Source organism: Protopterus annectens, chromosome 7.part0, assembly GCF_019279795.1.
Source record: "Protopterus annectens isolate FY-2018-M chromosome 7.part0, PAN1.0, whole genome shotgun sequence".
Taxonomy (NCBI): Eukaryota; Metazoa; Chordata; order Ceratodontiformes; family Protopteridae; genus Protopterus; species Protopterus annectens.
Genome location: NC_056739.1, coordinates 414,919,008 through 414,946,687, shown reverse-complemented (window position 1 = coordinate 414,946,687; position 27,680 = coordinate 414,919,008). Strand labels below are relative to the sequence as shown.

General features: G+C 43.1%; 1 protein-coding gene across 2 annotated transcripts in view; it reads right to left on the bottom strand.

Moving 5' to 3' along the window:
* Positions 1-27,680, bottom strand: part of PLOD3 (procollagen-lysine,2-oxoglutarate 5-dioxygenase 3) — a gene marked incomplete at its 3' end in the record, with an annotated part of 993,531 nt that overhangs the window by 329,333 nt on the left and 636,518 nt on the right. For both annotated transcript variants that reach the window (XM_044076999.1, XM_044077000.1), the window contains 1 exon segment: positions 199-324. In XM_044076999.1, coding sequence (XP_043932934.1) covers positions 199-324 — 126 coding nt within the window.

The window sequence follows — 27,680 nt, the reverse complement described above, 5'->3', positions numbered from 1 at the left end:
TAAAATATAGCAGACAAGCGGTATTTCAATTGCCTAAAGTTCGATTAGATTTTACAACTTTTCATTTCATTAATGCCTGGTGACACATGGGTATTTAATTTAACTAAATACTTGTATTTTTTCCATTTTACAGCATTCTTAACATAAGACTGTGGAAGCTGCTAATTACACAACAGTAATAATGCAGTTTGAACTTACACCCTCTTTGCCTGTACAATGTCAATGTAGTCTTCAGAACGGGCATAATACCCATCCGTATTCAGTGCACCCCAGAAATTGGACCATAGCTTTCCATGCCGTGACACCATTGGAGCGATAACTTTTCTGTTGCAGAAAAATAAGTAAAATAGAAAAATAGGAGGGTGAGTTAGTAAAGCACATATTAGGCACAGTTGTCGTTACTAAAACTGTTCATAATCTCAAGAAAATGAATCTTAAAACTTTTTGTCAACTGAAAACAGACTTCTTCTATACAGAAATACATACATTTTTGAAGTGAAACTATTTTTCAGAGAATCTTTAAACCTTTCTGGAATCCAAAATTAACCACAGATTGGGAACATAATGAAATTGAAAAAGAAACAAACACAAAAGATGCACAGGAATAGAAAGCATATTTCACACTCAGTATGACAAATCAAGGGCATTATAAAATTTGAAATCTGGCATTAACTGAAAACACTTATACAGTCCTTTATTGTGTAAAAGCATAAAAGGTGGTAGCATTACTCAGTTCTGACTCACAATGAAAATTCAAAACAAATACAAATCTTTGTAAAGTGTTAAGTTTCTACAGCAGAAAAACAATATAGCAAATTTGTTAATATTTTAGAAGTCAAAATAAAGTCACAGAAAATTCAAAGTATTATTCATATTTCTTGAAAGTTTGACAAAACCACGCACTGTTGCAAATATAAAGTTTGATCAGTACAAATATGTCTAACATATGTTTACTTTCAAAGAAAACAATAACAAGGTCACACTGACAATCCATTTAGTAAAACGTGCAAGAGCCCCCAGCAAAGATAGTCTTTAATGTTTAATACCTAAAACCTTGTGTAGTGGAGGCCCATGGGATATATGCAAATGTTTGGTGGATCTGTTTTCCTATTACTGGAATAATTTTTTCATCAGTTTTAATAAACATCTTTAGCACATTATAAATGAAAGAATGCAAACAATTAAAACAAAAATGATATAAAATAACCATTAACTCATTTATAGCTGAACTAGGTAAAAGGGCTGATCCTCACAGACTTCAACCCCCACTCAGACCATAACATTAGCTATAAAACTGAAGCAATTATAATAAAAATACATAATAAACATTGAAAATGGTAGCAGACTAAACACAGAGTTTAAAGACAGAAGTCCTGCAAAGCTGCTCCATGATAATCTGGTTTAAGGCTGTTCTGTAGATAGGAACTATGAGATATTAACTTGACTAGGTAAGAATAAGGCTTTTGGAATCATACCTAAAGAACCATACAAGCAGGATGACATCTATCACAATATACTGACTGAAATGGTATACAATTTCCTACTCCATTAGACCAAGATGAACTAAACAAAAAAAATGGATTACACCACTAATAATCTCTCAAATACACAAGTAGAAGGGTACCATTATGTACTGCATGGCAGTGGAAGATGATAGGTAGCAACAGAAGTCAAAGTGAGCAGTTATATAATTCAAAATACGTGAGGTCTGTTTAACAGACAGAAAATGGAGGACAGGGTGAGTGAAGACAGTATAAGGTGACTGGAGGTCTGAGGAGAAAGCTAACAAAGGGAGGTACAGAGAGAAATATGGTGAGATACAAGGTTGGAAAATTCTCAGTAGTTCCCTAAATTAAACTGTACGCATCAGCAGTTTCCCTCATAGTTCATGATGGGCGAGCCTGGCTATAGCCATTTCCCATCCCCCCATGCCTCCTGGGCCACTAAATAAACTTGAGTTGCCTTGGTCATAGTCAGAGCCCCATCCTTCCATTACAAATAATCAGCTCAAAACACTGTAAGCTGAGATAAGTGCTTCTCTACACTTTCTTACAATGGAAATGCATACTGATGACTAACCTACTTCTACTTAAGTCCTGTCACATCAGAAAATAAAACTAATAATTCTCAGAAAACCCAGGTTAAGTGAGTGGTCTGGGCTTCACAGGAACTGCCCGGGGGTGCCCATGATTGGCTGATACCACTTGAGCCATCCTTTGTTGAGGGAGTGGTTGTTTGGGTCTGATGCACTCACCATCAGCAAGACTTTTGATCTCAAGAGTATCATTGAACCCAGGGACATATGTTTGGTGTTAGCTAGCAAGGTATAAAAGACCACATACAAGGGGAAGGCATAGTATGCCCTCGCAATGATGTAAGTGTTCATGTCAGTCATGCAAGGAAGGAGTTAGGGCTAATAGCACTACTTTGACATCCTTCAGTTGCTGATGTGGGGGTGCCATATAGTATCCTGTTTGGGGACAACCAGGGGTCCACTCCTAAAACATGGCTGTCACCAGTCTGGGAGAGGGAAAATGAAGACAAACCCACAGACTGTTTGGACATGGGCACTCCCTACTTAAGCAACGTACAGTATAAAGAGGTATAGAGAAAGGCACAAATTCTTCCACTGATATCGATATGAGAGGCCCCTGTGGTCAGGTATTACCCTCATGCAAGTAAGGCTCACTGCACTGAAGGGACACATGGATTCAAAATGTGGCCTGGGGGAGGAGTTAATGGTTAGCAGGAACACATGGAAAATGCACATAAAAAAATCAGACAGTTATGGTTCTTATGACAAAGGAAGAGACAAAGTACAGTTTTGTACCTACCATAAATGTAGATGTCCGAACTGGATAGCATCTGCAGTCATAACAAGTGGGTTGTCCTGTCGTCAGGCAGCCCTGCAGTCGGCCGGATTCCAAAGTCCGGGTCCGGCTTCGGCTGATGTCGCACTTCACCCGACGTCATCTCTGTTGGTCTTCGGGTATATAAGCATCAGCCGACGCCATTTTCCTCAGTGTTTCTTGCCCCAGATGCCAGTAGCCCTCTTGCAGGCTAAAATTTGGATAGATGCCAATGTTTCCAAATAGATAGAGGTAAACACAACAATAAGCATATATGTACATATATATACAAACAAATACACCATAAAAGACTCCCCCCCAACAGCTAGCTATTAGGAGGGTAAACACCCTAGGAGTACCACAGAGGGAAGGAGGGAGGGTAATCCTGACTGCAGATGCTATCCAGTTCGGACATCTACATTTATGGTAGGTACAAAACTGTACTATGTCCTTCATGGATGCATCTGCAGTCATAACAAGTGGGTAGAATACCATAGCCAACTAGGGAGGAGGATAAAAGTAGATTATGGTGTGTTTAGGATCCCTTGCAGTACAGCAGTGGCAAACCCTGCTCGGGATCTGGAATATAGAGGCAAATTATAATGCTTGGCAAATGTATGCACGGAGGTCCAAGTAGCCGCCTCAATAATGTCTTTGGTTGCCACTCCTCGTAAGAAGGCTGTGGTAGTGGCTGTTGCCCTTGTAGAATGAGGTCTTATGTTCTGTGGAATTGGTTTTCCATGGAAGGAGTAACAGTATCGTATGCAATTTCCTATCCATTTGGAGATTGTCTGTTTGGAAATAGCTTTTCCTTCCCTTCCTGTTGCATAGGCTACAAAAAGTTGGTCAGTCTTTCTGCTATTTTTTGTTCTGTCCAAGTAGTAGCGTAGCTGTCTATGTACATCCAAGGTATGCAGTATTCTTTCCCCTCTGTTTTGTGGGTTGGGAAAGAAGGTAGGTAGGTGGATTGCCTGGTTTAAAGACACTCTGGATACCACCTTGGGCATAAATGTAGGATTAGTCCTCATGGACACTCTATCTTGGTGGAAGATTAGGAAGGGTTGCACTGCCATTAAGGCCTGAAGTTCTGAAACCCTCCTTGCTGAAGTAATTGCTAGTAGGAAAGCAGTTTTTCATGACAGGTGTTGTAGGTCTGCTGTTGCTGCTGGTTCAAAGGGTGATAGTGTCAACTTTTCTAGCACCAAGTTTAAATCCCAAGCTGGTAATGGTGGTTTCCTTGGAGGTTTTACATTCCTGATTCCTCTGAGGAACTGCCTGAGCAAAGGGTGCGAAAAAACAGGTGGATCAAAGCTGTATTCTGCTGAAATAGCTGATGCATGTATCTTGATGGAGGAGTAGGACAGGCCTGAATGAAGAAGTTCGGCCAGATACTCCAGAATGTTAGGCATATCTATGTTTGACACATCTTTTCCTCTTTCCGTACTCCAAATGACAAACCTTTTCCATTTTCCAGCATAGTTCCTTCTTGTTGAAGGTCTGCGCTTCAAGAATAATGTCTTTAACTCTTTGTGAAAGTTCTGGATTAGCTGCTGCTATGTGATGTTCCATGCAGTCAGTTGCAGCGTTTTTAGGTTTGGATGTATGATGCTGTAGTTGTACTGAATTAACATCAAAGGCATCAGGGGTATTGGCCACATATTGTTCCGAGACATGCTCTTCAGTAGTGGGTACCAGTGTTGTCTTGGCCAGTTTGGAGCTATCAGGATTATCTTTGGACGTTCTTCCTTGATTTTTAGTAGTACCTTGTGTATCAAAGGAAGAGGTGGGAATGCATATGCTGTTAGGCCTTTCCAGTTGAAGGAGAGTGAGTCCACTTTCCATGCTAGTGGGTGGTTGAGCTGGTGATTGAGAGGTGATGCGAATAGGTCTATCTGTGGCATTCCCCATTTCTTTGAGATGGTCTTGAAGATGTCCGGGTGCAGCTTCCATTCGTGGGCATCCGAAGTGGTTCTGCTTAATATGTCTGCTAGAGTATTGTTTTTCCCCGGTACAAATATCGCCTGTAACTGAATGTTGTAGCTGAGTGCCAGGGTCCACAGCTCCAAGGTCATTCTGCATAGGGGGTATGAATGAGTGCCTCCCTGTTTGTTGATGTACCACATGACTGTGGTGTTGTCTGTCCTTATCATCAACTGGCCCTCTTTGAGAAATGGTTTGAACTTTTGGATTGCCAGTTTTACTGCCAGCATTTCTTTTAGATTGATGTGCAGGTGAAGTTGATCCTGTGTCCACAATCCTTGCACGCATTTGTCCAGCATGTGGGCCCCCATCCTAGGTCTGAAGCGCCTGTTGTGATGGTCTGGCTTGGTTGACATCTGCGAAAGGGTAGGCCTGGGTTTGACTGGCATGCCTGAGCCCACCATAGGAACTCCTGTTTTAAGCATGGAATTAGTGGGATTTCTGTTTCTAGACTGTGTCTGTGTTGGGACCATAAATTCTTTAGGTACCACTGTAGTTTCCTCATATGTAGTCTGGCAAATGGGACCAAGATTATGCATGATGCCATGAAGCCCAAGGCCTGCAGAACTTTTCTTGCTGTTAACTTGTTCAGTTTTGTTAGTGCCAAGAAGTAAAGAGGAAGTTCTTTTTGTTTTTCTGTAGTCAGGAATGCCATTTGTTGTACTGTGTCCAATTCCACGCCCAAGAATGTCCTTGTTTGGGATGGTATCAGCCTTGACTTTTGTAAATTGACTGTGTATCCCAGTCCTTGTAGCAAGTAAATGACCCTTTGTAAATCCGTTGTCAGCTTGCTTTTGTTGTCCCTTGTAGCAGGCAGTCGTCCAGGTATGGGTAAATTTGAATTCCCTGTAGTCTGCAATGGGCGATTACTGATGCCAGGCATTTTGTGAATACTCTGGGCAGTAGATAAGCCAAAGGGCAATGTTGAGAATTGATAGTGCTCTGATCCTGCAAGAAATCTGAGGTATCTTCTGCAGATTGGTCGAATGGGGACGTGCAGGTATGCCTCCTTGAGATCTAGAGTTACCAGCCAAGACTCCTTGCCCAGCATGGGAAGAAGTTGCTGTAGGGTCAGCATTTTGAATTTTGGGACAATGATGTATGTATTTAAGGTGGACAGGTCGAGAATTGGTCTCCAACTTTTTCCTTTCTTGGAACTAGGAATAGTCTGGAATAGAACCCCTTTCCTTGTTCTGCTGTTGGCACTCTTTCCACAGCTCTCATGTTTGCTAACTCCATTATCTGGCGTAGAGCCGCTGTTTATTGATTTGGAGGTAGATTTGGCATTCCTCTTTTGACTGGTAAAGTGTGGAAGTGAAACCGGTAACCTTGATCTATGGTTTGTAAAATCCACTTGTCTTTTGTTATGTAGTGCCAGTTCTTTGAAAATAAGGTTAACTTTCCGCCTAGAGGAGCTGCTATTTGTTCCCTGGTAGGCGGATTTAGGATTAAGTCACTGTGGTTGTGCTGATGTAGTGGCAGTGGCTGTGTCTGTGCCTCTGTTGTTACCTTGCCACTGTCGTCCTCTGTAGGCAACTCCTCTGGATTGGTTTCTGCCTCTGGAACGTCTATTCCTGCCCCTTTGAAATTTTGTGGAGTCAGGAAAGGACCAATTTTTGGCAGGCCAGTTCCTGCTAAACCTTGGGGGTTGAACCTGCAAGAAATCTTTAACAGTTTGAACAGATTTTGCCTTCTCTTCCATTTTCTTCATAACCTGCTGAGCAGGTGTACCAAACAAACTTGTCTTGTCCATAGGAGCATCTAGCAACTTAGCTTTAACATGATCCGTAAAGCTTGTTCCTTTAGCCATGCATGCCTTCTTATCACTGTGCCTGTCATGGCTGATCTAAATGAAGCCTCCAGTGCATCATAGCCACATTTTAAGGAATGGTTGCTAACCTGTTGTATGTTATTTACCATCTCTAATACATATTTCTTATCAAGAGATTCATCAGTGGTTAGTTTTTTAGTTAACTGATCAAGCATAAACTCTTGGTATTGTATCATGTGAAACTGACAGTTTAAAGCTCTAGCTGAGAGAGTAGCTGAAGTGTAGACCTTTTACCCCATCTGTCTAATGACCTTGCTTCCCTTTCAGAAGGAGTAGGGGTTTTAGCTATGGTCGCGGCTACTGCCTTGGGACCCTGGGATATAGTTTCTGGGTCTGCAAGTGGGGCCTTGTAAAGGTGGTGATGAGTATCTGGCACCCTGTAAAATCAGTCTGGTTTGGCAGGGGCTGGGGTAAAGAATCTGGAGCGGAGCAAACATCATTGAAAGCATCATCCACCACAGAGAGAACAGGAGGTATAGCTAAGGGCCTGTGCTGTGGGAGGTGCAGAAAGGTCCTAAGTCTTTTCTGGAGTCTGAAAAATCCTGTTGCTGCCATTGGAACTGTTCTCGCATGGCATGCAAGGTTTCCCAAAGGAGAATTCTTCTGGTGGGAAGCAGCTGGAATGGATTCTTCAGCATCAGAATCTTCAAAATTGGAGAAGGGAGCCTCTGGCTGGTCAGTTATGTCTGATTCATCAGCAGAATCATCAGAAGACACTGGCTCAGGGGGCTCTGCCCTAGGTCTCTTCTCTGGGGGCTGAGAGGCCCTGTCTGGGTGAGATTGAGATCCTCTAATTAAAGAAATTAAATCTTCTGCCAAAGAAAGCATTTGAGAGCTAGAAGAGGGCCTGGATGTGGGGGGTTTAACAGGCACTGTTTTAGTAGTTTTGGCTGCTTTAGCCCTGGCGAAGGCCTTAATGGACATGGCTGCTGGAGGCCTAGCAGCACCATGTGCTGGGGTAGAGACATCCAAGGGGATGGTGTCTGGTAAGTCAACCACCGTAGTGGGTAAAAGTTCTGAGGTCGATTCAAGAGTTGTAGCAGGGGCCTCAGTTGTAAGAATAGGTTCAGCTGTACTTTGATCAGTTTTCTCGGTTTCAGCCGAAACCGAGACACTCATGTTTGCTTTACCGTGGTTTCGCCGAAACCGCGGACCGCGAGTGTCGGTCTTTATCTTTGCGTTTTAGTAGATTGGGTAGTCGCAGGATCCGACGGCATAATGTACGCAAAATCAGAACCGAAAAACTGTTCTGCAAACTCCGACCGACGCCTAAGCGTTCGTCGGTTGAAAGAGGCACAGGCCGAACAGGCTGCTACGTCGTGGGCTGGGCCTAAACAAGGCAGACAGTAAGAGTGGAAATCTTTATGAGGTATTTGTTTCCCACAGGTTAAACAATTGTTAACTTTTTCTGACATCGGCTGAGGCAAGAAAGAGTCCCCAACGGGGTACTTAGCTTTTAGAAGTCTTCGAAATAGTATTCGGTAGAAGTATCTCTGGATCCGACCGACCGGCACTTGCGAACAGCTTCTGCTTCGGGCGCCACGCGGCAAGAAAGACTGAGGAAAATGGCGTCGGCTGATGCTTATATACCCGAAGACCAACAGAGATGACGTCGGGTGAAGTGCGACATCAGCCGAAGCCGGACCCGGACTTTGGAATCCGGCCGACTGCAGGGCTGCCTGACGACAGGACAACCCACTTGTTATGACTGCAGATGCATCCATGAAGGACATCTACAAAAAAGAAGTTATGTACTCACCATAATTTTCCATCTGTGTTGTCTATCTTCACTCATGCTTAACAGATGGGTTTGGTTCCGACTTGGCTGTTACTACAGCTCGCCCCAGCCAAATGCTGTCGAGCTTCACCTCTACCCAGAATCCCTCTCTCTCTCAATTACCTCAGATCGAGTTTACAGAAAAGATATTGAAATATATAAAACATATATATATATATATATACATATATATATATATATATATATATATATATATATATATATATATATATATATATATATATATATATATACACATATACATATATATATATATATATATATACACACATATATATATCTATATGTGTGTGTGTGTGTGTAAAGATATGTGTACGGTAAGCCAGATGGAAGCCTTATCTACTGTGGTTGAACAATATAATAATTCAAGTGAATATGATCCACTACACCAAACAATCATTAAGCACAGGGGATGGGGGGGGGGGTCAAGGATGAATGAAGACAAACAACACAGAAGGAAAGTTATGGTGAATACAGAACTTCTTTACCTAATGTTGTCAATCTTCACTCCATCCTTGACAGATGGGATAGAGTCCCCAGCTACCTTGAATCTTGGGTGGAGTCATGAAAGGATATTCCTGAGCACCATCAAGACAAAGGATGATCATTCCCTAGAAAACAGATCCAATTTCTAATGAATATTAAAGGTATGGGGAGTAGCCCATACAGCTGCTGCACGTCATCCATTGAAGTTCTAGATTGAAAGACAGCTGAAGTGGTTATAGCCTTGTAGAATGTGCTTTGACAAATTTAGGTAAGGTTAATTTGTTTTTATCATAAAATAATGAAATGCAGTCATTCACAAACTTACAAAGAGTAAGCCTTGCCCAACTTTGCAGTAGAAAAGGAAACAAACAGTTGATTTAATTGTCTTATGTTCTTTGTTCTGTGAAGATAAAAACATATCTGTCTATGGACCTGTAATAAATGTATGGCATACTCTCTCTTGTTAGAATTATTAGGGAAGAAAACTGGTAAGTTAATTATCTGGTTAATATTAGTATCTGATACAACCTTGGATAAAAAGGAGGGGTTCGTTCATAAAGATAGTCTATTTTATGGAAAACAAGGTAAGGAGATTCAGATAATAAGGCCTGAATCTCTGAAATTCTTCTGGGAGAGGTAATGGCTACCAAAAAGAGTGTCTTCCAAGATAGAAACTTCAGATTACATTCTACCGAGGCTTCGCAAGGAGAGTGTATCACTGCCTGAAGTACTAGGTTCAAATTCCAAGGAGGAGTTGGATCTCTGAACAGGGGCTTTAACAGAAGACTGCCTCTGAGGAATGATTTACAAAGTCTATGAGAGGCTAAAGAATGTTCATCCAACCAAACCACTGTGAAAAATTTGGGAAGGCAGCTAATTGTAGTTTGATGGTGGAAGGAGAAGCTCCAGCATTAAGCAGAGTCACTAAAAAATATAGGACATGTTCTAAAGAAGCTGAAAAAGGATCTAGTTGTTTTTCAAGGGCCCAAATAGTAACTCTCTTTCACTTACTGGCGTACAATTTTCGAGTGGAAGGAGTGTGACATGATAAAAGGATGTGGCATACTGGAAAAGAAATATTGGGACGCCTGACAATTAATGGAACTGGAGGAACCACACAGTCAGCTTGAGGTTTAAAATGTTTGGGTGAACAAGACCATCTGGATGGGACAGGAGATCTGGCACTGGGTCCAGAATCAAGGGTTGTTGAATTAGATAAGGACAAAGAAAGGGGGACCAAACCTGTTGAGGCCAAAAGGGAGCAATAAGGATCACTGTGCTCTTCAACCTGAGTGCTTTTCTGTAGAAATTTGGGAATTAGAGGCATAGGGGAAAAGGCATATAAAAGGCATATAGGAGACCGGGGGGGGGGGGGGGCAATTGTGGAGGACAGCATGCCTAGGTTACTTTCCTAGGGGGGAGTCAGGACAAAGTAATTGCTGGACTTGTTGTTTAGGGGAAATGTGAACAGACCACAGCAACGTTGACCCCCAAAGGTGGAAAATCATGTTAGTCACTTTTTGATTGAAAGACCCTTGCGGGTCAAGTTTCGGATGGGGCATGTGATAAAGTTGCTTCCCAACTTGCCACCCTAGAGTCAATTTCCAACTCGTCCATGAGGTTGCTGTCCCACACAACCGAAGGGGCTGCTAGAGCTGCAGGTGCAGTCACGAGTGGTGAGGCTGAAGGATGCATCTGCTCAGCTTGTCCGCAATCACATTGGAACTCCCTGGAATGTGCATTGCTATAAGAAAGCGGTTGGAAGAGATCAACCGTTGCCACATTTTGAGGGCTTCTGAACAAAAAGGGTAAGATCTGGTTCTCCCTGTCTGTTGATGTACCAAACCACAGACATACTGTCTGTTTGAATTGCAATAGTCCACTGAGGAAGAGCTGTCTGAAAGGCCTGCAATGCAAGAAGCACCGCTCTTATCTCCAGGACATTGATGTGCAAGTTGGCCTTCAACTGGGACCAAGTACCTTGGACCATCTTGCCCAGAAAATGCACCCCCCCCCAAATCTGAGAGGCATCTGTGGTCCCTATGGTCATGGGCTCTGGAAAAACAAAAAGACGACCGTGGAGAACTTGATCGTAATGCAGCCACCAAAGAAGATCCATTTTGCAATGGTTGGTGATCAGGACTTGTTCTGACAATGGGTGATGAAGTATAGACCAATGGGAGGCTAGTAGCCATTGCAGAATTTTCATATGTAACCTGGCTAGTGGCACTAGAGTTATAGAAACTGCCACAGATCCTAGAGATTGTAAGACCAAACATGCTGGAACCTGCTTTCTGTGGATTAGCTTTTGTACCTGAGCCACAATTCTCTGATGACGTTTTGGAGGAAGAGATGCTATTGTCGTCTGAGTATTCAGTACTGCTCCTATGAATTCTAAATTTTGCGATGGGGTTAAACGTGCCTTTTCTAGATTTACTGTGATCCCCAGAGAGACACAGATGTTGAGGGTGTTGTCCCTGGCTGTTATCAACTGATGCTTGGTCGAAGTGGTTATGAGCCAGTTGTCCAAGTACAGAAACATGTAGAATCCTTGTAGTCTCAAATAAGCTGCTATTACTACCATGCATTTGGTGAACACCCTGGGGGCTGTGGTGAGTCCAAGGGACAGTACTCTGAATTGGTAATGACTGGCTCTCCGCCAGAAGCAGAGAAACCTTCTGGAACATATGTTCATTTTTACATGGTAATACGCATCCTGAAGGTCTATTGAGCACATCCAGTCATCTTTCTTCAGAAAGGGAAGGGTAGACTGTACCATGACCATCCGGAACTTTGTTTGCTGAACTGCTCTTTTCAGTAAACTGAGATCCAAAATCCCCTATCTTCTTTGACACTAAAAAGAATCTTGAGTAGGTTCTGGATCCTTCTTGGTCTGGCAGGACTTGTTGGATGACTCTTTTGTTCAGCAGTTTTTGGATTTCTTGCACTGCTGAATCCCTCTGATTCGGTGGAACATCAAGGATCTTCTTGTAAACAGGGGGAGGTTGAAAAAAGGGAATGGTACAGCCTCTTGGTACGATCCGTTGCACCCAGGAATCGGTTATGTTTAGCCAGGCATTTGTATTTAAGGATAAGCGTCCCGCCGACTGCCTCCAGAGGAAGATAACTGGGCCTCCCTTCAGAAATGCTGAAAGGGCTTGCCTGGGAAGGAATCTCTGAAGCCTTGATACCAACTCTGCCACGAGAGCAGCGTCTTCTGTTTTGGTTCCTCCTCTGCCCCTGGGGGGAACTCCCTCCACATGCATCTTGGAAAGCTCCTTGGGATTTTTTTAACCACATTTTTCCCGCACTCCTCTGATTCTAGAAAAAGACCTTTGGGGGGGGGGGTGGAAAAATGTAAGCTAACAGAAGATTGGGTCTTACCATCTTTTTCACACCTGGACAAAGTTTCTTTTACTTTTGAGCCAAAGAAGGATGTTCTGTCAAAAGGAGTATTGACGAAAGAAGACTTGAATGGTTCCGCAAAATCACAAAGGCGCATCCAAGTGTGTCTCCTAATAGCTATGGCTGTACCTGCTCCTCTAGACTTCCCTTCGGCTGTATGTGCAATCAGTCTCATGGACGAACTGGACACAGACTCCAGGGTGGCTAAAGGGGAAGCCACTTTCTCTTGAACTCCCTCAGCTACAGCTCCCACCAGGGTGTCTGATCACTGGGATCTGATCAAGGAGTTGAGTGTGGTAAAATGTGGAAAAAATTCAAGGACCTTATGGCGAAGGTTGATTAAGCATAGACCCACTTCCCAAATCTGTCCACAGCCCAGGACTCCCTTTTGGGCAGATGGACAGAGGAACTCTCCTCAGCCAGTTCCTTTTTAGTGGAGGCCACTACAACCACAGCATCAACTGTAAGATCCTTCACCCAAAACTGTCTGTCTATAGGTGCAGAAAAATATCTTGTCTGGTCTTTTAGGGATGGGCTTGATGGTGTCAGGAGCCTTCCATGCCCACTGTGAAATCAACTGAATGAGCTCAACAGCAGGCGGCATCACCCAAGAAGTAGATGGGTGGGTGCTGAATGCCTGCAGGTAAACAGACTCCTCAGAGGAAGGGTTTTGGGACTTCCAGCCACTCCTCTATCTCAGAATTTCCAAGATGTCTCTAAAGTAGACATCTTCAGGGGGTGACTTTGGGGATCCTTCCCCCTCATCAAAATCTGTATCTTTGGTGACTGATTCCTGGGGGGAATCCAAGTGCTTCCTCTTGCACTTCTTTTTCTGAGGGACTTCCTCAGGGGGATAATCTAGGGAAGTATCAGAAGATGACAGTACCTGTGACTGTAACACCTGAGGCTACAGCACCAGCTGTCCCAGTGGAGAGGCAGGAGGAATAGTAGAGCTAGAGGGGGTACTTGTTCTGACAGGGTAGGCACTGACTGAGTCTATGCAGGAGAAAGGTCTCTCTGCATAGCCTCAAAGGCTGGTCCCCCTGAAGAAGGAAGGGAGCCCAGAAACAAGAAAGGCTGCCTCAGAACCGGAGTCACTCCCCGCTCCAAAGAACTGATCCATGAGACTGAAGCTGGAGCAGAACTAACTCGAACCAAAGCCCCGAGAAGCAGGGACGGCTCCAAAAAAAACCTGGAGTTGAAACCTGTTCCCAGAAACTGACAGGGTAGCCACAGCTCCAGGAGGTTTCTGTTTCAGAAATAACAGAAGAACTCAGGGTAACTGCTGGGTCTGCAGAAACAAAACACCGAAGCCAACAAAGTCAGTACCGGGAGAACTGGAACAGAGGACTCTAAGACCTCCAAGGAGGTTAGAGGAGGAGTAGTCAGTGGAGTGAAGGAAGTCTCAGTACCAAGACCGAAGGGAATTGGTACCCAAGGTAGGCCTGAAAGCCCTCTAGCCCACAAACTTTTTCTCACCAACTCCTCCACGTTTAGCTCTGAAAGACATTTGGTGGAGCAGACTGAGGCAGTAGAAGGGGACTTGGGCCGCTGCAAAAATATTTCTGGTAGTTCCCAGCAAAGGGGTTCTATCAATGGAGAGTAAGATGTTCTAGGCAGAAAGGTCTTAGTTGGTGAGATAAATGCCAAATTCCTGTGTCGAGAACTCTGACGTCACAGGACTCGAAATTGTGATCAGTGCCGAAAGTGAAGTTGTCAGTACCGGAATGTCAGTAGCAGAGGCTTCAGTTCCGAGGGAACTTTTAGAACCAAGGTCTTCAATTTTTTTGTTGGCGCGAGCTGTAGTAACAGCCAAGTCAGATCCGATGACGGAATAGAACCCATCTGTCAAGGATGGAATGAAGATTGACAACATCAGATCAGTAATTATGTACTTTACATACCCCTGTATCCTTCCAGCTTCATCCTGGAGATGATTTTAGGATCTGACAAGCTTCAAGCTTCTTTAAGCTTTGCCTACTCACAATGCATCAGCTTGTAAAGCTGCCAAGATACACGGAAACCTGCTCTATACTCAAAATAAGGCATGCCCTTCAGGTCCTCCAGAAGTAGAAAAGTGCAATTGTATACACTTACCATAAATGTAGATGTTCGAGTGTATTCACTGTTGCAGTCATTACATTTAGGTTATCTGCTTGCAGATTAACAAAGTCTTGGGTCCTACGTCAGTTGCTGTCCCTTCTTCCATGACGTCAGGTCGTCAGGGGTATAAAACATGCAGCCAACACCATTACATCAGTTTTTCTTGCCCCAGATGTCAGATGCCCCCCTAATGGGAAGCAATTAAACAGAAAAGTACAATGATATACCTCCAACAAAAAAGCAAATACACCAAAATGTATTTTAAGCATAGTAAAGGAAAGTAGAGGTATAGTCAAAAGAAGTTGGGGGGCTGGAGGGAGGGTAACCAGGACTGCAACAGTGAATACACTCGAACATCTACATTTATGGTAAGTGTACACAACTGTACTATGTTCTTCGTGTTTCACTGTTGCAGTCATTACATTTGGGTAGATTCCCACAGCTATGGCTGGGAGGATGAATTTAGATAGCATTAGGACCAGCTAAAAGGCCCTGCAAGACTGCAGTGGCAAAGCCAGCTCTGGATTTAGAGAAAATTGGCAAATTATAATGCTTGGTGAAAGTATGTACAGAACTCCAGGTAGCAGCTTCTAGGATGTCCCTGGTAGGGATGCCTCTGAGAAAGGCTGTAGAGGTAGATGCAGCCCTGGTGGAGTGAGGTCTCCCCTGGGGGATAGGGTTTTCCATGGTGCTTATAGCAGAAATTAATGCAATGGCCTATCCATTTAGAAATGGTTTGCTTTGAAATAGCCTTCCCCCCTGCCCCTGCAGCAAATGCCACCAGTAGTTGTTCATATTTCCTGTGAGGTTTAGTCCTGTCCAAGAAGAATCTAAGTTGTCTGTGCACATCTAAGGAATGCAGTATCCGTTCCCCTTTGTTCTGTGGATTGGGAAAGAAGGTTGGCAAATGAATGGACTGATTAAGAGCCACACTGGATACCACCTTGGGCATGAAGGATGGAGTGGTTCTGAGGGACACCCTGTCCGCATGAAAGATTATGAAAGGCTCCACTGCCATAAGGGCCTGTAATTCAGCTGAAGTAATTGCTAAAAGGAAAGCTGTTTTCCAAGAAAGAAATTTTAAGTCTGCAGTAGCAGCTGGCTCGAAAGGAGGAAGAGTGAGTTTCTCCAAAACAAGGTTAAGGTCCCGGACTGGGGTTGGAGCGCTCCTGGGTGGTCTCAAATTTTTGGCCCCTCTGAGAAACTGCTTGAGCAGTGGATGAGAGAAGAGGGGAGGTTCTGTGTTATAATGGGCTGAAATGGCTGAAGCATGGATTTTAATGGAGGGAAAAAGACAGGCCCTTGTGAAGCATCTCAGTTAAGAATTGTAAAATCTGAGGTAAATTGGGCACTGCTGTGCTCATCCCTTGAGACTGGTTCCAGGCACAGAATCTTTTCCATTTTTCAGCATAAGAGTTTCTAGTACTAGGCCTCCTTGCCTCTAAAATGATATCCATCACAGGTTTACTGAGGGATGGTAAAGGAGAGATTATGTAATTAGCCAGGCTGCAAGGTTCAGTGTTAGAAGCTGAGGGTGCAGAATCTGGTTCTCCTGCTGAAACAACAGGGAAGGAGTCTGAGGCAGGTACCATGAGGATAACCGTGACACACTGTGCAGGAGGGGGTACCAGTGTTGGCGCGGCCAGTCTGGAGCTATCAAAATCATCCTTGGTTTGTCCTGTTTGATTTTTAGTAGTACTTTGGAGAGCAGAGGCAGAGTGGGGAAGGCAAAGACTGATAGGTTTTTCCAGCTGAAGGACAGAGCATCCACTTTCCAGGCTTGTTTGTGGGGAGTTCTTGTGCAAAATTTGTACAATTGGTAGTTCTGGGGAGAGGCAAACAGGTCTAAATCTGGGCTCCCCATTTGCTTGCCAACATGTTGAAAATCCTTGGTTCCAGTTTCCACTCGTGTGGGTCCATGAGGTTTCTGCTTAGTCCATCTGTCAGTGTATTTAATTTTCCTGGCAGGAATTGAGCTTGTAGGTGCACTTGGTAGCTCAAGGCTGTGCTCCACAATGCCATGGCTAGTCTGCAGAGGGGGTAAGAATGTGTACCCCCCTGCTTGTTTATGTACCACATAATAGTGGTGTTGTCCATCTTTACCATTAGTTGTCCTGGAAAAATGTGGTCCTTGAAGGCTGTCAGAGCATTCTGCACAGCTAACATTTCTTTTTGATTGATATGCAGGTGCATTTGACTTGGGTTCCATTTGCCCTGAATGCACTTCCCTGCCAAGTGGGCCCCCCATGCATAGTCTGATGTGTCTGTTGTTAGGGTTTGGGCGGCAGGGGGTGGTGTGAAAGGTAGTCCCTTGTTTTGGCACTCTAGGCATAGGCAAGGTATGATAGGAATCATTGCTTCTAGATCCTGAGAATGTTGACACCATAGGCTTTTTAGATACCACTGTAGTTTCCTCATATGCAGTCTTGTATATGGAATTAGAAGAATGCAGGAGGACATAAACCCCAAGGCTTGCAGTATTTGTCTTGCAGATTGCAGGGTTTTTATGGCCACTTGTTTGAAGTAGGTTGTCAAATGAATTTGTTTCTCTGGCGTGAGGTAAGCCATCTGGGAAGTTGTATTCTAGCTTGCTCCCAGGAATATAATTTGTTGACAGGGTACCAGGTGTGATTTCTTTTCATTTATGGTGTACCCCAGACAAGTTAGAACCCTCTGAACAAAGGCCAAATGATTCAAAAGTATGTCCTGGCTTTCTGCCTGAATTAGACAATCGTCCAGGTATGGGTATATTTGAATATTTCTTTGCCTGCAAAATGCAATAACTGGAGCTAGGCACTTTGTAAATACCCTGGGCACAGTAGATAAGCCACAGGGCAGTGCAGAGAACTGACAGTGCATATAGCCTGCTTTGAAGCGTAGGTATCTTCTGCAAGATTCCCTGATTGGGATGTGCAGGTATGCTTCTTTTAAATCTAGTGTTGCCAACCAGGCATCTTTGCCTAGCATAGGAAGTAATTGGTGAAGAGTCAACATCTTTAATTTTGGAATCTCCAAAAAGGTGTTTAGAGTAGACAGGTCCAGGATAGGACGCCATGAATTATCTTTTCTGGGTACCAGGAAAAGTCTCGAGTAGAAATCTTGTCCCTTTTCCTCTTCTGGTACCAGTTGAATAGCCCCCATGCTTAAGAGAGATAAAGTACTTGTTTTGGGGTCTCTGCCCACTGATTTGGGGGTAGGTCCGGCCACCCGTTTGGTGTTGGCAACGTGTGGAAGTGAAATCTGTATCCCTGGGACACTATATTTAAAACCCATCTGTCCTTGGTAATGAGTTCCCAATTCTTTGCATGAAGAGCAATCTTTCCCCCCAAAGGGGCAGTCAGTTGATAAGTGCTTGGAAATTTTAAAAGGAAGTCATTGAGACAGTTTACCATAGGTGGGAGTCTTATTACTCCCAGATTTGGAAGTGGAGGCCCCCCACTGCTTAGTCCTGTGTGTCCCCTGGGACTGAAACCTGGGGTTTTTGCTGTGTCTGGGTTTGGCTTGAAGATATGGAAGGGGCAGGAAAGGACCAATTCTTAGAGGGCCAGTGCCTACTAAATCTAGGAGCTGAACTTGTAAGAAATCTTTAACAGTTTGCATAGATTTAGCTTTATCTTCCATCTTTTTAAGAACTTCCGCAGCCTTGTTGCCAAACAGGCGGTCCTGATTTAAGGGAGCATCCAACAATTTAGCTTTAACATGATCAGGCAAAGATTGCTCCTTAAGCCAAGCCTGCCTTCTGATCACAGACCACAGTAACAGCAGCCCTGCAAGAGGCCTCTAATGAATCAAAACCACACTGCAAAGTATGTTTTCCAACTTGTTCAGCACAATGCATTAAATCTTTATTTTCCACACAGTCAGGAATCAACATCATTTTCTGTTTAAGCAGTCCAGTAACATGTTGCTGATACTTTAACATATGAAACTGGCAGTTTAAAGCCCTAATGGCCAAGGTTGCAAAAGTGTAAACCTTCTTACCCCATCTATCCAGCGCCCTGGAGTCTCTTATCAGAAGGGGTAGGATTTTTAGCAGTAGAATCCTTAATGCCCTTAGGCCCCTGTGAAAGTCTCTGGATCTGCAATAGAATTTTTAAAAAGGAACTTGTGGGACTCAGGGACCCTGTAGTATGTGTCAGGTTTTCTGGGAGCAGGAGGAAAAGAATCAGGGGCCAAACTAGATTCTGAAAAAGCATCATCAGCAATATCTAGTTCAGTAGGAATAGCTAAAGGCCTATGCTGAGATAGGAGAAGGAAATCCCTAAGCCTCTTTTTTGAATCGGAATAATCCTGGCTTTCCCAGTGGAAATGTTCCCTTAGAGTATGCAAGGTTTCCCCAAAAGAAAACTCGTCAGGAGGGGAAGCAGAAGGATTGGAGTCCTCTGCATCAGAATCTTCATAAGTAGATAAGGGCAAATCCAGATCATCAGAAGAATCAGAAAAAACAGTATCCTGATCAGAAAGATTCATAATCAACTTCAGTCCTAGGCCTCTTAGAAGGGGGGAGTTGGCTACCCCTGATAAGAGTTATTAGATCTTCAGCCATTCTTATCATTTGTTTTTTAGGCATAGAGGCCTGAGCATGTGGTCTGGGCATCGTTTTTTTAGGCATGGTTCGAGATTTAGGCCTAAGTAAAGAAGGAGGCGTCGGTTTAATATGCAAGTCCGTAGGCCTGAATACACCCTCAGAAGCCGGTGCCTGCACAGCGGCTCCGGACCCATCCAAGGTAGAGACATTCGCAGGTTCCAAAGTTGAAGCATCTCGCAGCATACCGGACTCCGAATGGGTCTCAGTAGAGGCCTGCGAATCAGAAGTAGTGGGTATCAGGGGCTGTGAAAGCACCTCACTGAGTACCAGTGAACTGGTGACTCGCTTAGGAGAAGCGTCGTTGGCAGTTTTGGACCTCGGCGGTCTGTCTCTGTCTTTATCTTTGCATTTTTTCAGAGTCCCGGGAGTCGGATGGCTAACAGAAGACATTTCTGGATAATTAAACTGAGAACCGAAATATGTAGAGGCGAAAATATACAGACGACGGATAGTGCGCTGATTAAATAAAGCACAAAACCGATAGCAAGGTACGTCATGGTCAGGGCCTAGGCAAGGAATACAGTACGAATGAAAATCTTTATGAGGTATTTGCTTTCCACAAGTAATGCAATTCTTAACTTTTACTGACATCGGTAAGGAGCAAGAAAAAGTTTCCCCAACGGGGTACTTAGCTTTAGTTGAAGACTTCGGTTCTGAAACTCGAAAATGAAAATTTCAGGAGTCGGCCGACCAGCACTTGCTAACTGCTTCTGCTTCGGGCACCGCACGGCAAGAAAGACTTATGTAATGGCGTCGGCTGCATGTTTTATACCCCTGACGACCTGACGTCACGGAAGAAGGGACAGCAACCAACGCAGGACCCAAGACTTTGTTAATCAGGTCGATTGAGGGCTACCTGCAAGCAGATAACCCAAATGTAATGACTGCAACAGTGAAACACGAAGAACATCAGGATGGGTAAAGATATTGTATCAGATGTACAAGGATGAAAGGATTCAGCATTACGGTAATTTCATAAATAACGTATCCTATTCATCCTCTGCCTGATTTATCGTAGGTTACTCGGCATCAGGGTGACATCCTGAGCAGAGATCCTGAAATGAAGTCAGGCTTATAATGTCTACTGAAGTACTGAAGTCCACGTAGCAGCTGAACACATCTAGTCCACAGAAAGGTTTCTGAAGGAGGAGGCAGATGGGGCCACAAACCTTGCAGATTGAGCTTTTGGTTTAAGGGGTCAATAAAGATTGCTAGAAGAGTAAACAAATGTTATATGATCTAAAAATCTAACTGGATAAAGTAATCTTGGAAACCTTGGAGCCAAATCTATTTGATTTATGATGGCACAGAAAATCCATTGTTTAATAGATGGGAATCAATGGAAGTACAAGTACACGACTTACACAATTTTAAATTGGTATTAATGTGTGAAATTTATCACACAGAAATAATCTTATATATGTAGCAGTATTAGGTCTGGAAAAAAGATTTTTGAAAGGATGTAATTATTCATGATGTTTAGCAAGAAATCAAATTATAGATCTTAAATAATGCTTTTTCTGTTTTAAAATGGAAGGAATGGTTACATTAAAATGACCATATAGAATAAAGGTGTGAGATGTTTTGTGGTTCCAGTTATACGTCAGTAATAAAACACAGAATGCAGATGATGTTCAATGAAGCAATGAAATGGCATACTTTCAAAAGGAGGCTTACATACAAAAAAGCATGTTAAAACTTTAATGAAGTATTAAAGTTATGAAGACAGGTTGCATTTGTACAAAAAGAGTAACAAAAAATAGTTCAAGATTTAGTATTGCACAGTAATGGAAGTTTTGGAGAGAAAACTGTGTAGGTTATGCAGGAGGTTACCTAAGGAGGACTTGCTAATTAGAAATGACCCATTACTGTTACAGAGCTTAATTATAACATACTCCATTAACACAGGAAGGTTAACTAGACAGGCAGCTAAAACTCTAGATGATATCTGGAAATGAGATGGTCTAATCTTTTGCTCTTTAATAGGCAGTGTGAGACATGAGAGAGAGGACTTCCATGTAGCTATACAATATTATCTCATTTAAAAATATTATCACTATATATATATATATATATAGAGAGAGAGAGAGAGAAAGAGATTCTATATTATCACTTTAGTGATGGTGTGGTACTTTACCTCTCTTTGTGCATTGCCAGGCATAGGCTTCAGGAGATGGTTATAATTAAAAAAGAGATGAGACCTGAGATATAGTCCACCTTCTGATGTTTGCTTCAACTAGTCTGACCTTAATATGCACTGACTACTGAAGAACTTGTTGCATTAAGTACTGAAAGTTATCCCAGAAATGACTACAATCAATGTGATGAACATTTTCTATGCAGGAGATGAAAGGGGAATGAGATACCCTACTAAAAGGATAGAATGCCTAAACAATATGCCTTATATGGACAAACTCAAAGCCCTGCTACTATAATGGGCATTCTACAGTTTGCTAAGAGGTGACCTATGTATGACATACAAGGCATCCTATGATTCAATATTGATGGATTTACTGCACATCAGCAAGTCAAATGACAACAGAAACACCTGGTCTAGGGATAAAAACCTCTTCTGTAACATCAACAGAGCGGTTTGGAGAGACCGGCATATTTTGCAGATGATAATGCAGCTCTGGAACAGACTTCTCATGCGCATGAAATAAAGTTCATCCTTGTCCATATTCAAGCATAGTTTGGTTCTATGGATGGGAAACAGAAAAATTATCACAGAACTGCACCCCCCCCCAGTACAACTAATGGACAGAGGCAGCTCCTAAATGCTTTATCCTATGCACTTGTCTCCTCAGAGTATCTATGGTATGATCCCAGTTATTCTCATCATGGGGTAATATATAATTATCGACTATTGGACAGGCAAGGCCAATCTCTAACCAAACGGGATAGGTTAATTCAATAAATAAAGGGAAACTGGGTAAGCTTAAAACGGCCTTCAAAGGCAGCTAGCCTAGTACTTACCTATGAACACGTTTACACTACACGATCTGACACATGATATAATATGAACAATTCAGTTCCTAGGGGAAAAAAGTTGACAGATAAGACTTGACCTTGAGTTTACAGCTTTATGAAACAAGATTTCAAAGGAAATGAGAATAATTGTAAATAATTATTCTGTTCTCATACTAAGCTTTCTCTGACTGTAATTTTCCAATGAATTTACTGAAGTGTCTATCTGCTTAGTGCATCAAACTGTCTTCGATCACTCCTAGTGAGAAAGCTGACAGATGTTAAGACTTGACCTAGAGTTTACAGCTTTATGAAACAAGATTTCAAAGGAAATGAGAACAATTGTAAATAAATAAATATTCTGTTCTCATACTAAGCTTTCTCTGACTGTAATTTTCCTATGAATTCAGTGAGATGTGTCTATCTGCTTAGTGCATCAAACTGTTTTCAATCACATGAGCAAATTATACCTTGTACTGTGGGTCAAAACTCAAAAGGTCTGTTCATACACTTCCCTGAGTAGGATTAAAAGAAGACAAATTTCTCAGCTTAAATTACAGATATTAGTGATGACTTAACTAAACAGAAGACAGATGAAATGCCTGACAGATATAGTACATAGGTTCATAGGTTGGTACTATGCTATCAGCCCTAGGGCCTATACAAGCCCAGCCAACAATTCCCTGGATATTTCTTCCCACAATATTTGCTTCCGTGGAACCCTGTCTAGCAGGGCGACTGACATGATCCCCGGGGTGAATTTCCCATCTCCATGCAATCATCAAGGTTCTTTATGAAGAGGGCCAAGGAGGCGCTCTGCTTGACATGTATGGGGAGTCTATTCCAGAGTATGGAGAGTCTCTGGGTCAGGAACCTATCCCTCCAGCATGTTTTGTTCATTGTGATGACAAGGTTTAGATCCCTGGAGCGTGTGGCTCTGAGGGATTGGGATTTTGTTAAGTGGAGCATGTCCAACAGCTCAGGGTTTGACATGGCCTTGTATGTTAAACAGAGATCACCTCTGAGTAAACGATATGCCACAGAGTATAGCTGGAGTTTTTTTAGACTGTCTGTATAGGGCATCTGCATTAGGCCTGTGATTCTTTTAGTGAAGTATTTCTGTGGCCTTTCCATCTGTTGCAGATGTCTTGTAAGGTACATACCAAACAGGGCATTGTACTCTATAATGGGTCTAATGAGGGATAAGTACAGTGGGACAATGAGCTCCTTTTTTTCTGGATGAAAAGCCCTTAGTGATGAGGTGTGCCACATAGAAGCATTTCCTGACTGTTGTGGCGATGTGGTTATCGAAGGTGACAGCATCGTCCACCTGTGTCCCCAAGTCTCTCATCACACTTTCAGTGTTTAGTGTACCGCCACCTATGTGGTAATTCATGGGTACATGTTTCTTCCCAAAGGGGATAACTATACACATTAAACAATCACTAGTACAGTGCAGTGCTATATATTAGCCAAACTAGATTGCACAGTTTATCGCTTTGTTAAAATTGTAGGCTTTACTCCAGCTAAGGACAGCTGTGATTATTTATGTAATTTTGCTTTGGAAGTTAGTTTTTACCTCTAAAATACATGCATCTTAAAATTCTCACACTTCTACAGCATTACAAGCGTTTGGTTCCAGCATTCCCTTCTAGCCATTCCTGAACAAAATAGCAAATTTTCTCTGCTAAAACAATGAAATCCTTTTGGGATAAGGTATCTGACCATTTTTTATTAAAAAAAACAATATGCTTTATAATAAGTAAATAATGCACATAAGTTTAATGGCGCTTCAGTGAAGAAAATGGCAACAGAATATAAGGTATGTGAACTTGTGACTTTTCTTTACGTATTTAACATTTGGCAACTTCCTGTTATATTTTCTGTGTTTTTCTTAACAGTAACAGAGTCATGACTATGTTTTTAATATAATTATTAAAGAAACTATACACTTCAATAAGTGTCACAAAATCTTTAGTATCCACCTAACTAGCACCAAACCAAGTGGGTGGGACCTCAGTTTAACATCTCATTAAAGGGACATCACCTCAGCAGTGCGGCACCCCTTACCCTAGTGCTGCACTGCAGTGTCAGTACTGACACCTGAACCCAAGCCACTGATGCGGGCAGACAATCCACACAGACTTCTAATCCTCCCAGCATAAAAGGCAAGTCTGCTCCCTGTTGAGCCACTGACAGTGGTAATATTATCATCTTCTATGTCACACTTTGGGAATCTGGATTGGTTTTAAGATACCAGATGGTTAGCCAGATATACTCCATTTGTTCTGCAATGGGACCAATGTATTTTGACCATTTCTCTTTCCCCGCAGGATGTAAGTTAAGAAATGCAAACTCAATAAAACTGAACAGTGGACTGAAAGTAGTAAAATAAATAAATAAGTAAATATGTAAATACATAAAACAACCAACCAACAAAATAACAAAAGTACAGTTTTGTACCTACCATAAATGTAGATGTCCGATACATATGCAACTGCAGTCATAACATATGGGTTGTCCTGCCTCAGGCAGCCCTCGGTCGGCCGGATTCCAAAGTCTGGGTCCGGCGTCGGCTGGTGTCGCCTCCTCTCCGACGTCAGAACGGCTGGAGTATAAAGGCATCAGCCGACGCCATCTTCTTCAGTGTTTCTTGCCCCAGATGCCAGGTGCCCTCCTAGGAAGGCTAAATTTGGTGAATGGATAAAGAATTCCAGACATGCACAACAGTAATAAACAGATACACCATAGAGACACCCCCAGCTAAAAAGGAGTAGGGGTAGTGGACCCATAAAGTAGGATGCAGAGGGGTAGGAGGGTGGGAGAATCCGACTGCAGTTGCATATCTATCGGACATCTACATTTATGGTAGGTACAAAACTGTACTATGTCCTTCAAGAATGCAACTGCAGTCATAACATATGGGTTGAATACCATAGCCAAGCTGGGGGTGGTTGGAACTAAGAAAGTGATGGTGTAGCTAAAATGCCCTGCAGGACTGCCGAAGCAAAGCCTGCTCGGGATCTGGAGTATAAAGGCAGGTTGTAGTGTTTGGTAAATGTATGCACGGAGCTCCATGTAGCAGCCTCTAGAATGTCCTTTGTAGCCACTCCTCTTAGGAAAGCTGTAGATGTGGCTATAGCTCTGGTGGAGTGTGGCCTGATATTGGCTGGCACACCTTTTCCATGGAAGGAATAGCAGAATCTGATGCAGTGTCCAAACCATTTGGAAATTGTTTGTTTGGAGATTGCTTTTCCTTGTATTCCAGCAGCATAGGCTACAAACAGTTGGTCAGACTTTCTGGTGGCCTTAGTTCTGTCCAGGTAGTAGCGTAGTTGCCTGTGTATGTCCAAAGTATGCAGCAGTGTTTCCCCCCTGTTTTGAGGGTTGGGAAAGAAAGTAGGCAGGTGAATGGCTTGATTTAGAGACACCCTTGAAATTACTTTTGGCATGAATGAAGGATTGGTTCTTTGAGAGACTCTGTCCTGATGAAATATGAGAAAAGGAGGTACTGCCATAAGTGCCTGTATCTCCGAGACTCTTCTTGCTGATGTGATTGCCAATAGGAAAACCGTTTTCCATGAGAGAAATTGCATTTCTGAAGTTGCTGCTGGTTCAAAGGGATGAAGAGTTAATTTTTCCAAGACGAAGTTGAGGTCCCATGCAGGTACTGGCGGTTTCCTGGGAGGTTTGATATTCTTTATCCCCCTTAGGAACTGTCTTAGCAAAGGGTGTGAAAACACCGGTGGATCACAATTGTACTTCGCTGAGATTGCTGAGGCATGAATCTTTATGGAAGAATATGAGAGACCAGTATGAAACATTTCTGCCAAGTATTCCAATATCTGAGGTATACTCAATACTGTTGTATCCTGACCCCTGCTAGCATTCCAGATGCTGAATCTCTTCCACTTGGCTGAATAGGTTTTTCTGGTGGAAGGTCTGCGTGCTTCCAGTAAGATCCCTTGAACTTTTTTGGAAAGAGAGATATCGGAAGGAGTTATGGTAACCTCCAGGCTGTCAGATGCAATGTTTTCAGGCTTTGATGAACCGTCCTGTAATTGTGTTGTGTTAGAAGCAGAGGCCATAGGGGCAGAGGCCACGGTTTGGTCCGAGATATGCTCAACAGCAATGGGTACCAGTGCTGCCTTGGCCAGTCTGGAGCAATCAAAATGCCTGTTGGTTGTTCTGCTTTGATCTTCAGTATCACCTTGGTCAGCAGTGGTAGAGGAGGGAATGCATAAATTGTTAGGGACTTCCAGCTGAAGGAGAGAGCATCCGTTTTCCAGGCTAGAGGATGGTGGGTCCTTGTACAGAACTTTTCCAGGTGATGGTTCATGTGAGAAGCAAAGAGATCTATGTCTGGTCTTCCCCATGTCCTTGTTATTTGTGAGAAAATGTGAGGATGCAGCCTCCATTTGTGTGGATCCAAGAAATTTCTGCTCAGCTTGTCCGCCAGTACATTGTCCTTGCCTGGCACAAACTGGGATTGCAAATGTATCTTCAGACTTAGGGATTTTTCCCAGAGAATCATTGTTAGTCTGCAGAGGGGATAAGAATGAGTGCCTCCCTGCTTGTTTATATACCACATAACCGTGGTGTTGTCTGTCCTTATTAGCAAATGTCCTTGTTGAAGTGATTTTTCGAAAGTCTCGATTGCATGTATCACTGCCAACATCTCTTTTTGGTTTATGTGCAGATGCCTTTCCCTTGGTGTCCATTGACCTTGAATGCATCTGCCCTCCATGTGCGCCCCCCCCCCCATCCATGGTCTGAGGCGTCTGTTGTAATCATTTGACCCGCTTGAGGTTTGTTGAAAAACATGCCCTTGTTTGACTGACTTGCTTGAGCCCACCACAAAAATTCTTTTTGTAGACATGGAATGAGTGGGATTACGTCCTCTAGGCTTTGGCTGTGTTGGGACCATAAGCTTTTTAAGTACCATTGCAGCTTTCTCATATGGAGTCTTGCCAAAGGTATCAGAAGAATGCAAGATGCCATGAACCCCAGGGCCTGCAGGATTTTCCTTGCAGTCAGCTGGGAGAGTTTTGCTAGGCCTTTGAAGTACTCTGGTAACTGCTGTTGTTTTTCCTCTGTGAGATAAGCCATGTGTGTTTTTGTGTCCAGTTTGGCTCCTAGGAAAATAATCTGTTGGGATGACAGTAGTCTTGATTTCTGAATGTTGACTGTGTATCCCAAGGCCTGTAGTAATTGAATGACATAGCCCAAGTTTGCTATCAAGGTTTGCTTGTTGTCTGCTTGTATGAGGCAGTCGTCCAGGTAAGGGTATATTTGAATCCCCTGGAGTCTGCAGTGTGCCACTACTGATGCCAGGCATTTCGTGAACACTCTGGGCGCAGTAGATAAGCCAAACGGCAATGCTGAGAATTGATAATGCTCTGTCCCTGCAAGAAATCTGAGGTATCTTCTGCAGCTTTGTCTGACTGGGACATGCAGGTATGCCTCCTTGAGGTCCAGAGTGACCAGCCAAGACCCCTTGCCCAGCATGGGAAGGAGTTGCTGCAACGTCAGCATTTTGAACTTTGGCACAATGAGATAAGTATTTAGAGTAGACAAGTCCAGTATAGGTCTCCATTTGTTTTCCTTTCTTGGAACAAGGAACAGTCTTGAATAAAATCCCTGACCTTGTTCCTGTGGAGGAACCTTTTCTAT